We start from the raw sequence: 14965 nt of genomic DNA, 5'->3' as shown, positions 1-14965 counted from the left end.
TAACCACATCTTGTCGAAATCAAGGTCACTTTGGATCTTTGGGATGAAATCATCTTCCAAAACCTTCATGTACCATTCGGTAGTCACCGTGCCACTGACTATTCCATGACTGGACGCTGCACAACACACAGTCACCCTTTGAGGGTGGAGAGACTTCTCAGTCATGAAATGTGTATTCTCAATCCTCCAAATACACCAATTTTGCTTACTGACAAACCCATCCACAAGAAAGTCGGCTTCGTCGCTAAACCAAACCATATTCACATCAAGGTCCTGTTCGTCAATTCTGTGGACAATAGTGTTGGTGAAACACAACTACTGTTTCATGGCCCTGGACCTTAATGGCTGATAAGTTTGAATTTTGCATGGGAAGAGATGCAGGTCTTCAACAACAATTTGTTAAAATGTCTCCTGGTTTATTACCACCTATTGTGCAGTATGTCTGTTCAATTTTCTGGGGTTGGTTTAAAACACAACGCATGTCTTCTCAATGTGTTCAGGCGTTTTCACACTTTTTCGATGACTGTCATTGCCAACACTGTCATCATGAACACTACCCGTTCTCTCAAACTTTCAAATCAAATTCTTGATTGGTAGCACACTTGGACCAATTGTCTTCGGCTTGAACTCTGTCGCAAACTTCCTTTGAGTGCAGTTGGGCAGTTATTGCTTGCACAGTAGGCTTTCACAAGTTCTACACACTCAGGTACGCTGTATCGTGACATTTTCACGTGCATGGCCGACAACAACAAGGCGCATGTGCATGCACATACTAATTTCCATCATGTCCTGAGGCCAACCATGCAGTTTGAATGTCCTAACGCAAACCATTCAGAAGTCATGACAACTTTATTTCATTTAGTTCAATAATTGTCACCCCAAATCATAAACTCTAAATTGCGTTAAAAACCTTTGGTATGTACTGAGGACAATCTCTCATTATGAACTGTACTATATGATTTTTCTGTTTACAGGGTGGGACAATTTACCAGCTATAGTCTGGAACTACAGTACATAGTCTTAAAACATTTGTTCCCCTCTCATTGCAGGAGAAATTGACTACATATTACATATATGGTAAAAACATGTCATCTTACGTTGTTTCTTACTGTCAGCAAATTATGTACTGATAAGCAAATAAAGAGGAATCTGTTAACATTGAATATATATTTAAGTGTTAGGAAGTCTTTTCTGAAGGTATTTGTCTGGACTGTAGCCATGTATGGTAGTGGAACATGTACGATAAACAATTTGCATAAAATGAGAACAGAAGCTTTCGAAATGTAGTGCTACAGAAGAATGCTGAAGGTTAGATGGGTTGGTCAGGTAACTTATGAGGAAGTACTGAACAGAACTGGGGAGACAAGAAAATTGTTTCACAATTTGATGAAAAGAAGGTATCGAGAACAGATTCTGAGACCTCATGGGATCACCAATTTAGTATTAGAGGGAAGTGTGGGAGCGGGGATAAAAATTGTCGAGGGAGACCAAGAGATGAATACAGTAAGCAGCTTCAGAAAGATGTAGGTTGCAGTAGTTATTCGGAGATGAAGAGGCTCACACAGGATAGACTAGCATGGAAAACTGCACCAAATCAGTCTTCTGACTGAAGACCACTATAACAACAACATGCAAATGAATATTAAATGAAATGAAACAATTAGCGTATGAGACTGCATTGACTGATGGCAGGAAATTTGGAAATTTGACATAAACACAAAAATACTGAAGAGTTCTCAGAATGAATGGTTTCTTCTACACAAACCAAGAGAAACGAACAAAAAAAACATGTAAATATTTGACATGTTATGTGCTGAGAAACTATCACTGAAGGAAACAACACAAAGGACTGAACAGAAGTTGTTACCTTTCTATACATTCCACATCTTGTTTTCAGTTGATACTCCGACTTGGATAAGCCCTTTCTTCAGAGTTTTTGTCATATTTTCGTTTCTATTTTTCTCTCAAATTAAAGAAAAAATATGTTAAGTCATAATCAATTTTTCTATGTTGTTACTCAATCTGCAATAATTTCAAGGCCTAGTGACACAACACAACACAGCAAAACACACACACACACACACACACACACACACACACACACACAGAAGAGAGAGAGAGAGAGAGAGAGAGAGAGAGAATCTGTAGCAAATTTGTAGCTACGTGTGATGCACACCCATCTAAAACTACCAAACATTATCAAAGTACCTGCACGATGCTCCATTCCGTTCTCCAACAACATAGTTCCTATCAACATACAACTCTCCAATGTATTCCGAGTTGGACAATCGCTGCAACACCGAGAGTTTTATGTAGTAGATTTTCCCATGGGCATGTTCTGTTTCAAGTATATATTCCTCAACAAGTTGGGGTGTCACATCAGAGGTTTCCCGCGGTCTATCGTAGCTCTTTGCATAACGAAGTACATCAACTCCACCTTCAGGCATTTTGATTTCTGGTGGATCCTCTTCAAGAGAAACAGGGGCAGCAACAGGAGGTGGAAGATTACCATCACAAACCTGCAAAATTAAAACAGAAAGTAAACAGCTATACTTCAATAGGACATCAAGGATCAAAAATAGTAACTATTTTCTCATTTAATATACACAATAAAATTCAATGGATGCAATGATATTCAGTAGTAGATAAACATAAATATTGTAAAAAGTAAATTCCCACATGAAGAAAAAAACTAGGACGATTAAAGTTCAGTTTCGCATCAATATCCAAGCCATTAGAATTGACAGAGAAGAGGGGCGTGGTGGTGGTGGTGGTGGTGGGGGGGGGGGGGGGTACACACTCAGTTGGACAAGGGCATTGCATTTTATCTGCAATCAAGCATTGTGTAAGATACCCTGTAAGCTAATGTTGCAAAATAGTGTTCAAAACATTAGTGATGAAATGCTTAGAGATGTTTCTACACATAATCCAGAATCGTGCAATGATCATAGGTCCTATTACATAACAATGAACCATTTTCAACTTTAAAACAAACCCTGTTAGGGTGCTGATACATATTGCACATTATTTCCTATTAACTTAAAGGACAGTAGACTAATAAAATGCTGCAATATCTTATCTGTTTATGCATACATGTGTGCCAACTTGCTCTCCAGACTGAAAAGGACAAAGATTTGAAACCTCACAATTTTTCATGTGCCTATCTGCCACTCACCACATCATCTTAGGTGTTCGTAGTGGACTGTCCATCCAATTCAACAGATAGCGACAAATGCTGTTTCCAGCTCAGACTAATGGATCATTTGTAAGTTGTGGAATAATGAAAAGAAAACTGTTGGTTGATTCACTGCAGGCATTGTTATTACTGGAAAATCAATCTGTAAGATACAAATTCATGAAGAGTCTTTCTTTGGGTGTCTTGACGTATAGATCTGTGAATACTTTGGGAAATCAAATCTTTCGTCACTGACAACGATCTAGAATACTGAAATTAATAAATACAATCATAAAAAGGTATATGTATTAGTTTGGCAAGCCCCAAACCAGAGCCGGGGTTATACTGGATAAGGCAGAATAGTATACACCAAATCAAATTACTGTTTCAGTTTTTAAATGTGGGGCTATTCCTAAGGTACATACAGCACTGGCCTGATAATACTGCGTATAAGTCACAGCCCAAAAAGTCCGACAAAGAAATAAGAAATATTTTGTGTGAAAATAAGCCACACACTGCTTGAGAGGAAAAAAAATGGCCAGACGCATGCAAGATTCGAGCACTGAAGATTAAGTATGTATACAGATAGTTCATCCATTCCAAGGATCGAGAATGTGGACGATTTCTGGCTATCAAAATTGACAGTGGCAAGATGTCTGTGCCAGGAATTCCAAGACTTATGAGAATGTTTTAATTTCCAGTAAGACATCAGATGACAAATGAGAGAAGAAATATTCTTTTTGTGTGTTACAATTAAACATTAACAATTTCCCAATATTTTTTCTTTACCTGGACTGAGAAAACTTGCTTTTTGCCAAATTTCATGATTCTAGACCAACAGGATGTCCCCTACAGGTTTTGATAAGTGAGTTCGCAAGTACCAAAATATGACATAAATGGCAATATATTTCGGTTGCTTTGATGAACCTTACATTTATTACACTGCCAAGGGACTATAGGATCTTACTATGTGACATAAATTTCAACTTGAAACGTCTACCTGTGGGTCAGAAAAAGGAGTCTTAAGAGATAGACGGACAGGCAGTCTGATAATAAGTGGATAAATATGTAAGGGTTTTTAGTACATTCCTAGAGTCAACATTTAAATTGGTTATCGAAACTTTGATAGAAGCCTTTCTCAGGAGGGTTTCGGTCTATCTTTCAAAATCTGCAGTTTCTCTCAATGACAATCTCCCATGGGTCAAACAAAATTGTGACCATTCGACGTGCCCTTCTCTGTATATGTTCAACATCCCCTGCTAGTCCTATCTGGTACAGGTCCCACACACTTGAGTATTACCCTAGGATGTGTCACACGAGTGATTTTTAAGCAATCACCTACTGGGCTGATTGCACTTCCCCAGTATTCTACCAATAAACCGAAGTCTACAACCAGTTTTACCCACCAAAGGAAGGAATGTAATTATGTCATTTCACAGCCCTACAAAGTGTTACACCAAGGTTTTTGTATGTGTTAGCGGATTCCAATTGTCATCCATTGATATCACAGTAAGGATACCACTTTTTTTTTTTTTTTTGTTTCGTGAAGAGAACAATTTTCCATTCCTGAAAATTTAGAGAAAGTGGCCAATCTTTGCACCCTTTGAAATCTTATCAAGATCCTGACTGAATATTTATTCAGCTTCTTTCAGACAGTACTTAATTATAGATAACTATGTCATCTGCAAAAAATCTGAGGTTAATATTACTATTGTCTGCAAGGTCATAATATAGAGCATGAAGAGCAAGGTGTCAACACACTTCCCTGGGCACACCCAAAGTTACTTCTTCATCTGATGATGACACACTGTCCACAATATACTGTGCACTTCCTACTAAGAAACCCTCAATACAGCCTGAAACTTCACTTGATACTGCACGTGATCAAACTTTTGTCAATAGGCATAGGTGTGATACTGAGTAATTAAATGCTTTTCAGAAATACTGCATCAACTTGAATACCTTGATCCAAAGCTTTCAGCATGATCGACGTTTTTGGAATACATGTTGGTTGGCACTGAGGAGGTCATTCTGTTTGAGAAACTTCATTATGCTTGAGCTCAGAATATGTTCTAAGATTCTGCAACAAATGGGTGTCAAGGGTGTTGGATGGATCATTTCTGCTACCCTTCTTGTAGAAAGGTGTGGCTTGGTGCTTTTCTCCAACTAATAGACACAGTTTGTCATTCAAGGGATATATATTTCACTAATCTTTTCAGTGGTATGAGAACTAGGTTGGGGCAATACTCCTGAGCGTTCCTTTGTAGAGGAACATTTGAAAATAGAGTTAAGCATTTCTGTTTATGCCTTGCTATCCTCAATTTCAGTTGCTGTTTCATTCGTGAGTGACTGGACACTAACTTCTGTGCCACTAACAGCCTTTACACGACCGGAATTTCTTTCGACTGAAGGCTTCACACATTGCTCTCGACTACCAAACACATCTCATTCAGCATATCTACCTATAGCCCTGTGCTTTGTTTTATACCTATTAAGCAATCTCTGTTCCCACAGAAGTTTCTTTACTGTGAGTGTATACCAAGGAGGATGATCTCTTAAATTATCAGCTGTCCTACTTGGTACACATCTATCCAGTTTATGGTCAAGTATTCTTTTAAACTTGAGATATAGTTCTCCACTTACTCCTGTCCTGAGCTAAACGTTTCAAGTTCCTCTTTGACGTACAGCACTATTGTTTCTTTGTCTAGCTTGCTGAACATATAAATCTTTCTACTTGTTTTAGTTGCCCTTCATGTTTTCATATTCACTGTTGCTATAACTGTCTCATGTTTCTTGTCTACTGCAACAAATGCACCACCTCCATTTCCTCGTTTCCCAAACTTTTAGGTACAAGATTCCATTTTCTCCAAAGACCTCACTACTGTCAAGTTCAAGTTTAACCAGCTTTTGTGCCTAACATTATGTGAACTCCAGTGTTTTTAGTAGTGCTTTGAACTGTGGCACTTTGCTGTGAATGCTTTGGCAGCTAACTACGTGGATTTTGATACTCTCATCAGTGGGAGGCATTTATTTGGGTCTTTCACTGATACTTGTGGTTTTCCCACAGCTATCGTTATCTGGTTTGGATGGAGAGTCACATAATCTAAAAAACCTTTGTGAGCACCTCACACACAGTCAGTTACTTGTGGAGCTGTCTCTGATGTGTGAGCACATCTGACCTATTTAGAGAGGCACTTAAACTCCCAAACCTATGACACACACCCAGGAAGTAAAACTAGCTTGTCACAGAACCCTCAGTGTCTCTCATTCAAGTCTTCCACTCAACCCTGTGCTAGTGCAAGGCACCAACAAATACTCGCACTGAATTCTCCTTATGGCGTGCTTAACAATCTTGCGATTTCCAAAGCCTTCACTTGGATTATTTCTTGTGAGATAGGCATGTCCATTTACCTTGCACATAGGAAAGAACCTTAGCTTTAACATACTTGCAACTTTTCGGTCCCCTGAATTGTTCTCTTGCTGAAACTCCTTTCTTCCAATTTTCTTTTGAAGCAACCCAGTGTCACACATTAGATTCATACCATGTGAACTTTTTCCAGCCCCTCTGTTGGCTGTGGTCTTGGCATAAGACACAACTGTAAGTTTGAAGCTTGTGTCGTAACTGTGTCAAATTCCTTCACTTGATGATCCTTTTTGCTCAAAATGATCATTTATATTGGCATAGATCAGGCTTTCATCCCAGTATCCAACCAAAACTGAATTATAAGCTCATAAAGTATTATTAGTAGACCTACACAATGTCAATAAACACCACCATAGTAGGCCTATTTTGTCGCCACTGTAAATCTGATCAGCTGTTAAAATTATTATCTGTGATTATTTCTTCAAACTCGTCTTTGAATTTTTCTGCCATGTCTTGATTTGGTGAAAGTGTTTCTCCAGTTACATCAAATCTTTGTATGCCACACCAGAATTTAATGTTTCTCAGCCAACAGTCAGAAAAATTGTATTCACTTTCTGCAATACCTAAATCTTGCCCATATTTCTTTCCCTTTTCAATGACCATTGGCCCTGTTACGGGGTTTCCCTCAGACTGTACTGTGCTGAACCATTTGTAAAACATGCAACCTGTTCCAGTTTCATTTCTGTTTAATGCTTGTCTGGAAGCCACTTTTCAATTGTTACTGACTGGGAAGCAACTTTCATTAGTTCATCTTTTGGCACCATAAATGATTGATGACCCAATATTAAATTCATTCATCAAAATATTTCTATTCTCACCTTTCTCCAAGCATTTGATGATTTTCAGTTTCAGGTTGATGATCGGTGTTATATGCTTACATTTCCCCCTGATCTAGAACTCAAATAATGTTTCCACTTCGAGAACGTTGTCACTGTTTAAGTGTCAGTGTCAATAAAACTTCTACAGGTCACTTTGTTATTTATGTTCCCTACTGTAATACAGATCCTGGTTCACAAGAAAAAAAACTGGCAAAAACTGCTCACAAACAAAACAATGAATTTATTTAATCATTTAGCATATGGATTTACATATGAACAGCAACTAACAATTGTGGGTTACATAATTTTACACAATTTCACAAAAATATATTAATTTCATAATTTATTATTTTTTTAAGTCTACAAATTAATATCTAATTTGTCAATCTATTCAAGGACTTCCTCTGTGACTTCAAAGAAATCTTCCAAGTTCCCATGGTAGGCTCTTCTGCTACAGCTTGTGTGGATCACCTGGTGTTCATTTCCAAAGTCACATTGAGAAGATGAAGCCCCTCACCATCGGTAGAGATTTTCAGCACACATGCCGTGGCCTGTATGGATCAGATTAATTGCTTTCCAGGCATGTCGTGTTAATTCCATGTTGGCTGGTGTTGTGTCAGGTCTTTGCAGGGTCTGATGTTCCTCATGGGCAATAGAGTTCCACATTTCTGTCCACTTTTGTTGACACTGAAAGTAGCTGCCCGTGGTGATTCTGCCACTAGAGAAGATGGTTACCTAGATTTTAATCAGTTCATTCAGAGTGCAGGAACATCAGCGTGCATTGGACACTCGGCGAGTTAAAGTAATTTTTTGTATTCCTTGAGAAGGGCGCTCTGCCTTCAGAGGCCTGGTGGCGCAATATTGCTTTGAGGTTGTAACCAGTATAGAGGAGTAGATCTGGTGCAGCCTATTATTGTCCTCATTGCAGCGTTTAGCTCTACATCAATTTTTCTCACATGTGTGCTATTAAGCCACACTGGGACACAGTATCCGGCAGCAGAACAGACCAGCTCTATGGCAGCGCATCACAGTGTCATAGCTCTTGTGCCCCATGAGGTACCACTCAACTTCTGTAGGATGTTATTGTGTGTTCTCAGCTTTGCTGTGGTGTTTTCAGTGTGATTCCTGTAAGAGAGGGTTCTATCAAGAGACTCCTAGATATTTTGGAGAGTGACAAACTGCCTATTGGCTTCTGTCTCGGGTTCTTCGGCCGACGTTCATCTAATGATTTTTCTGACGTTTCGCCAGCACGAGTGGCTGGCATTGTCAAAGCTCCACCCTCCATTGCCGGTGGTGAACTGGAGCTGAGCTCGCGGGTGCAGACTATATGTACCTGGCATTCCAACGTCCGAGGGCTTCTCCGCGGTCATTTCCGGTGCGGTTCTCCTCTTGCTACCTGTGACGGTCGTTCACTGCAGTACGGGAAGCCAGGATCCGTTGACCTTAAGGCTTTCCTCTTCCTTGTTCAAACTGTTCGCGTGTTTTTGGATTTCTACAGCTTCTCTGAACAAGCGCGTGTGATAGTGCTTCTCTACAGCCAGAACTTCCGTGTCGGCGAATTTTATTACTTGGTCGGTCTCATTGAGTGCGTGCTCTGCCACGGCCGATTTCTCCACCTGCCCCAACCTGCAATGTCGCTTATGCTCGTTGATCCTGGTGTTGATGGATCGTCCAGTCATTCCGACATAAACTTTTCCGCATGTGCATGGTATACGGTATATTCCCGACATTGCAAGTGGGTCTCTTTTCTCCTTCGCCGATCTAAGACACTCTTTGATCTTCCTTGTCGGTTTGAAAATCATCTTTACGCCATGTTTGCGCAATATACGGCCGATTCTGTCCGTCACTCTGGGAATGTATGGCAGAGAGGCCGTACCCGACATTTCTTTTTCTGGTTCCTTACTTCGCCGAGTGTTTGGCCCTGTTACACTTCTAATATAATTTTTGGTTGGTTGGTTTGGGGAAGGAGACCAGACAGCGTGGTCATCGGTCTCATCGAATTAGGGTAGGATGGGGAAGGAAGTCGGCCGTGCCCTTTCAGAGGAACCATCCCGGCATTTGCCTGGAGTGATTTAGGGAAATCACGGAAAACCTAAATCAGGATGACCGGACGTGGGATTGAACCGTCGTCATCCCGATATAATTTTTGGAGTACTCACTGCTCCTCAGGACAGTTTCCAGGTGTTGCATTTCTCGTTTGACATGTTGCGGCTCACATATTCGTCCCGCTCTCGTTACGAGCGTACTAATCATGCCTCTTTTCTGGCTCGGGTGGTGGTTTGACAGTTTGTGCAGGTATTGGTGCGTGTGTGTCGGTTTTCGATACACGCTGTGTCCCAGGTTTTCGCCATCCCTTGTGACCAGCACATCTAGAAATGGCAGTTTCTTGTCCTTTTCTACTTCCATGGTAAATGTTATGTTGGCATGGAGGCTGTTCAAGTGTCTTAGGAAGCCACCGAGCTGTTCTTCACCATGGCTCCACACCACGAAAGTATCATCGACGTACCTGTACCACACCTTAGGTTTGCAAGTCGCCAAGTCCAGTGCCTGTGCTTCGAATTGTTCCATGAAGAAGTTGGCCAACACTGGACTGAGAGGACTACCCATGGCCACGCCTTCCAGCTGTTCGTAGAAATCTCCATTCCACGTGAAATAGCTCGTGGTGAGACATGCATGGAAGAGCTTTCTGATGTCCTGCGGGAAAATGGAACCAATGTGCTCCAGAGCGTCACTGAGTGGCACTTTCGTAAATAACGAAACAACATCAAAACTGACCAGGATGTCGTTTGGTGCAAGTTTCAGTTTCTTCAGCTTCTCAATGAAATGTCCTGAGTCCTTAATGTATGTGTCGGTCTTCCCCACATGTGGCTGGAGCAGAGAGGCCAAGTGTTTTGCCAGTTTATGTCGGTGATCCAGGAGCGCTAACGATCGGTCTCAGTGGAACGTTGTTCTTATGGATCTTGGGTAATCCATACAGCCGAGGTGGTAGGGCTTCTGTGTTGAGCAGGTTTCTCTGTGTGTCCGCCGGCAGAGAAGACGGCTTGATTAATCAATTCGTATTCCCTGTGATACGCTGCATCGGATCTGTGCTTAGTTTTCGGTACGTCGTCGGATCTAATAGGTCTCGGATCTTTTGCTCATAATCTTCGGTCTTCATTACGACGGTCGCATTCCCCTTATCGGCAGGCAGTACCAATATACTCTTGTCGGCATTGACATTCTTAATGGCTTGTACCTCTTCTTTCTTCAGGTTGCAAGCTGGTGGTTTTGCTCGGTGCAGTATCCTGGCTGTTTCCGTGCGTATTTCCTCTGCCCTTTCACAAGGAAGGGTCCGAATGGATGCTTCGGTGTTGGCAATATCCTCCATAGGTATAGTTCTCGGGATGATAGCGAAATTCCCTCCTTTTTGAAGAACAGACACTTCCTCTTCGGTCAATTGTCGTTCAGTGAGGTTGACCACTGTGTGTGATATGTCGGGGATCGCCTTGTCAGTCTGCTTCCGGCATCTTTCAAACTTTTTCTTCTGTCGCTCGGTGCAGCGCTCAAGTTCATTCTGCATGCTCCTGTGAGTGATGCTGTCGATCTTAGTCCCAGTCATCTCGATGCAGTCTGCTACTTAGTTGATAGAAAATGTCCAGAAGTTCCTGATCCATTCTTGCCAAGTCTCTCCGTGTTGTATGTATTTGCTCACGAAGAAAAGCTCGTTCCATTCTGTCATAGATACGATGAACTTCGGTGTAGCACATTCATCTCGGCACCGTGACAGAAAGGCAAGAGAGGACATCAGTCGCGCTTTCTTCTTCCATCGTTGGTCAAGGCGTCGGTACAATCTGCAAATCTCCTCCCCGTAGAGGCGTAATACAAAATTGTTAAGGCTTTCGTGGCCACTTGTTGGCAAACTGCCTACTGGCTTCTGTCTCGGGTTCTTCGGCCGACGTTCATCTAATGATTTTTCTGACGTTTCGCCAGCATGAGTGGCTGGCATTGTCAAAGTTTCACCCTCCATTGCCGGTGGTGAACTGGAGGCGAGCTCGCGGCCGCAGACTATATGTACCTGGCGCGCCAACGTCCGAGGGCTTCTCCGCGGTCATTTCCGGTGCGGTTCTCCTCTTGCTACCTGCGACGGTCGTTCGCTGCAGTACGGGCAGCCAGGATCCATTTACCTTAAGTCTGTCCTCTTTCTTGTTGAAAATGTTCGCGTGTTTTTGGATTTCTACAGCTTCTCTGAACAAGCGCGTGTGATAGTGCTTCTCTACAGCCAGAATTTCCGTGTCGGCGAATTTTATTACGTGGTCGGTCTCATTGAGTGCGTGCTCTGCCACGGCCGATTTCTCCACCTGCCCCAACCTACAATGTCGCTTTTGCTCGTTGATCCTGGTGTTGATGGATCGTCCAGTCATTCCCGAGACAGAAGCCAATAGGCAGTTTGTCAACAAGTGCCCACGAAAGCCTTAACAATTTTGTATTTTGGAGAGTCTTGGTGGTGAAGGACCAGACCATTTAAGGTGACATTCAACTTTGCATTGGCCATTCTGCTGTTAGGGTGAAAGCAGCCGACTTCAGTCTTCGTTGGATTTGGTATTGAGTCTCCACTTTTTGAAGTATTCATCTATTGTGCTTAGATCTGCAGATAGGATCTCCTCAACAGCTTCAAGAGTTCTCTGTTGGGTGGCCAAGGCTACATTGTCTGCATAGATGAACTTCCTTGTTTCAGGGAGGTCAGATGCATACAAGTTGAACAGGATTGGTGCCAAAACAGAACCCTGAGGAAGACCATTATCAAGTTTCTTCTGTCTGCTTAGTTGGTTGCCAAGGACTACTTGGTAGCATCTCTCAGATAGCATATTGTTTGTGAGCCTGGTTGTGGTTTGGTAGTGTATAACATTGTCGAGTTTGTACAGAGACCTTCTCTCCACACTGTATTGTAGGTAGCTGTAAGATCAATAAAAGCCACAGCTGTTTTAAGGCGAGATTGGAATCCAGCTTTTATGTGTGTAGTTAAGCTGAGCACTTGGTCTGCACAGCTTCTGTTAGATCTGAATCTGCCTGTTCAATGGGAATAACTTCAAGGATCAATTCAGCTGAGGATGACTCTTTCCTAAAGCTCCTAGGAGCAGCTCAGGAGGCTGACTGGGCTATAGCTAGCAGCTTCATTTGCTAGTTTACCTGACTTCAGCATTGCTATAATTTTTGTTCTTTTGAATGCTTTTGGAATGTTCCCTGATAGCATAATATTGGTGAAGAAACTTGCAAGCCATCTAAGAGTCCTGTTTCAACAATTGATGAGGAACTCTGGGTGTATCCCATCAAATCCTGGAGCTTTGCCTTTTTTCATTTCTTGAATTGCTGCAGTGATCTCGTCTACCATGAAGTCTCTGGAGTACTCTGACTTGCTGGGTGCCTTCTGCTTGAGGTTTCTAAGCTTTTTCTAAACCATTCTTGTGTGTGGCTTATGTGGAGATGCTTTGGAGAGAGAACTTATTCTATTCGCAATCTGATCTGGTGTTAGTTCAGGATCTTTTTGGGTGGGCAGTCGACTTCCTTCCAGTTTTCTCGAGAGGCTTCATGCCTCTCTGCTTGACCTCTTAAAATCCAGACTTTCAGTTTTTTGCTCCCAATGCTCTTTACAAGCTTTATCACGGTGTTTTAGGAGTTCCGCAGTAGTTCCGTTGTCATTGGTGGTTAAATAGGGCTGATACATTTCTTCAGAGTCATTACTCCAGCCTGAGATATATTCCCTACAGAACCCTCTAGGCATGCATTTTTTTTGCTGTTGTTAAAACTGCTCTGATGAATCTTCCATAATTTTCACTTAGTGGGAGGAGCCATCTGATCATTTTATCAAGTTCTTTGAAGAATTCAGTCCAGTCTGCTTTTCTGAAGTTCCATCTTGGTCTGGGCATTGATCTGATTATAAGAATTTGAATCCCTACATCTAGAATCCCTGGCCGGTGTTGGCTTTTTGGGAAATCTCCAAGGACTGTCCTCACTTTATGTAAAGGTTATGCCTGAGAGTTCTGTGTTACAAAACATAGGTCAGGGTTTGAGTCCTTGTTACAGGCTGCAGACTTAAATGTTACCTTGTCCTTAAGTTAAAAACTAGGCTAAGGTCATTATGTTCAGCCCAATTTGCAAGGTCCTTGTCATTTTCCACCACTACAAGAGTCTAACTGAAGACTACGAGTTCCGATGTGCTACTGGCTAGGATATGCTTAACATTTTAATCAGATTTGTGTTGATGATCCATCCTGTGTCTAAAAGTAATCTTCATCTCCTTTTTTTGCTACTTACATATGAATTTATGGTGAAGCAGCTACTGAACTCATAGTGGATCACATAGGGTACCTTAACCACCAATTCACCTTTTGCAAAATTCATCACAAACAATAATTTCTGTGTGTAATTGCCTTTGCCTACAGACAATCACGAGTGATACTGTGACTCCTCACACAACTTTCTGTCCTGTGATGTTAGGACTGTGAAATATCTTTTGAAGTTCATGAGAAATACAATAGGCTGGTAATGATCTGTGCTTATCATCATTCTTCACATTTAATTAGACTGTACATATTGACTATGTGTAGGCAATGAACCACAACTTACCTTCTTTGGCAATTTAGCACCTGTAGTAGCAATGCTGTTACGGGCCTTTGCCCTCCTCCTATTCACAAAGTCTAGAACAGGCTGCTGAGGAGCACTAGAGAGCTGTTCCAGCTTCCTCTTCCGGTTTATTGAAGCCTACGGGCAAGCAAACAAAAATTAGGTCCTTATATACTTCTTGGCAGCTTTTCTTTAAAGATAAAATAATTAACAGAAAGGAGGAGATGAACTGTGACTTAATTCTGGCAACTGCGTAACAGAGACTTAATTTGAAAGGCACTTCACTTCATAGTATGTTACAACAACAAGAGGAAGTTGTTAGCTTGACTTCATAATCTAATATCTATTTATATTATTTTAAAATCACACAATCAATAGGGAGTATTATCTCAGGTGAACACTTAATTAAGAAACGAATCAAATCTGACATTAACCTGAAAAAAGTTAGGTGAATGCCTCACAACTTATGCCATGAAAGTAGAAAGAGATTTGAGACCCATCACTCTTTAATGTAAGTTAAGTATTTAAATGTAGTTAAGTATTAAATGATATATTATAATAACATGTAAACTAATTTCGTGCTCAACCTTTTAGCAAAAATTTTAGTTTCCGACAATTTCACTAAATAATTTCACACTCCATATAAAGTCCGCAGGGGTCAATATCCTGCTCTTGAACTCAACTGAGAGGGTAGTGTCTCAAATGGAAATGCACTTAGTGTACAACCCATTACACACACATGTGAGAAGTGTTTACTGTTCCGATATGTTATATTATGATGCTGCAACATTTTATGATGTAGATGATATTTTTTCACTTCTGTACAGCATGTGACTCAGGATTACAGCAACATGTATCAACAAAAGTACAGCTGTATAGAGTATCTAATGAAATTTGAGTGGATTATGGATTTCTTGATAGGAGGATGCTGCATTTTATCTGGGATGA

At 41.2% G+C, this 14965-nt stretch overlaps 1 protein-coding gene across 2 annotated transcripts in view; it reads right to left on the bottom strand.

The window, feature by feature from the left end:
• LOC126412455 (putative mediator of RNA polymerase II transcription subunit 26) overlaps positions 1 to 14965 on the bottom strand; it is a 277940-nt gene that overhangs the window by 226505 nt on the left and 36470 nt on the right. For both annotated transcript variants that reach the window (XM_050082064.1, XM_050082063.1), the window contains 2 exons: positions 14021 to 14155; positions 2209 to 2519 (listed from right to left, as the gene is read on the bottom strand). In XM_050082064.1, coding sequence (XP_049938021.1) covers positions 2209 to 2519; positions 14021 to 14155 — 446 coding nt within the window. The remainder of the gene's footprint in view (positions 1 to 2208; positions 2520 to 14020; positions 14156 to 14965) is intronic.

This window comes from Schistocerca serialis, chromosome 7 (genome assembly GCF_023864345.2).
Source record: "Schistocerca serialis cubense isolate TAMUIC-IGC-003099 chromosome 7, iqSchSeri2.2, whole genome shotgun sequence".
Lineage (NCBI taxonomy): Eukaryota > Metazoa > Arthropoda > Insecta > Orthoptera > Acrididae > Schistocerca > Schistocerca serialis.
This window is presented reverse-complemented; position numbering and strand designations above follow the sequence as displayed.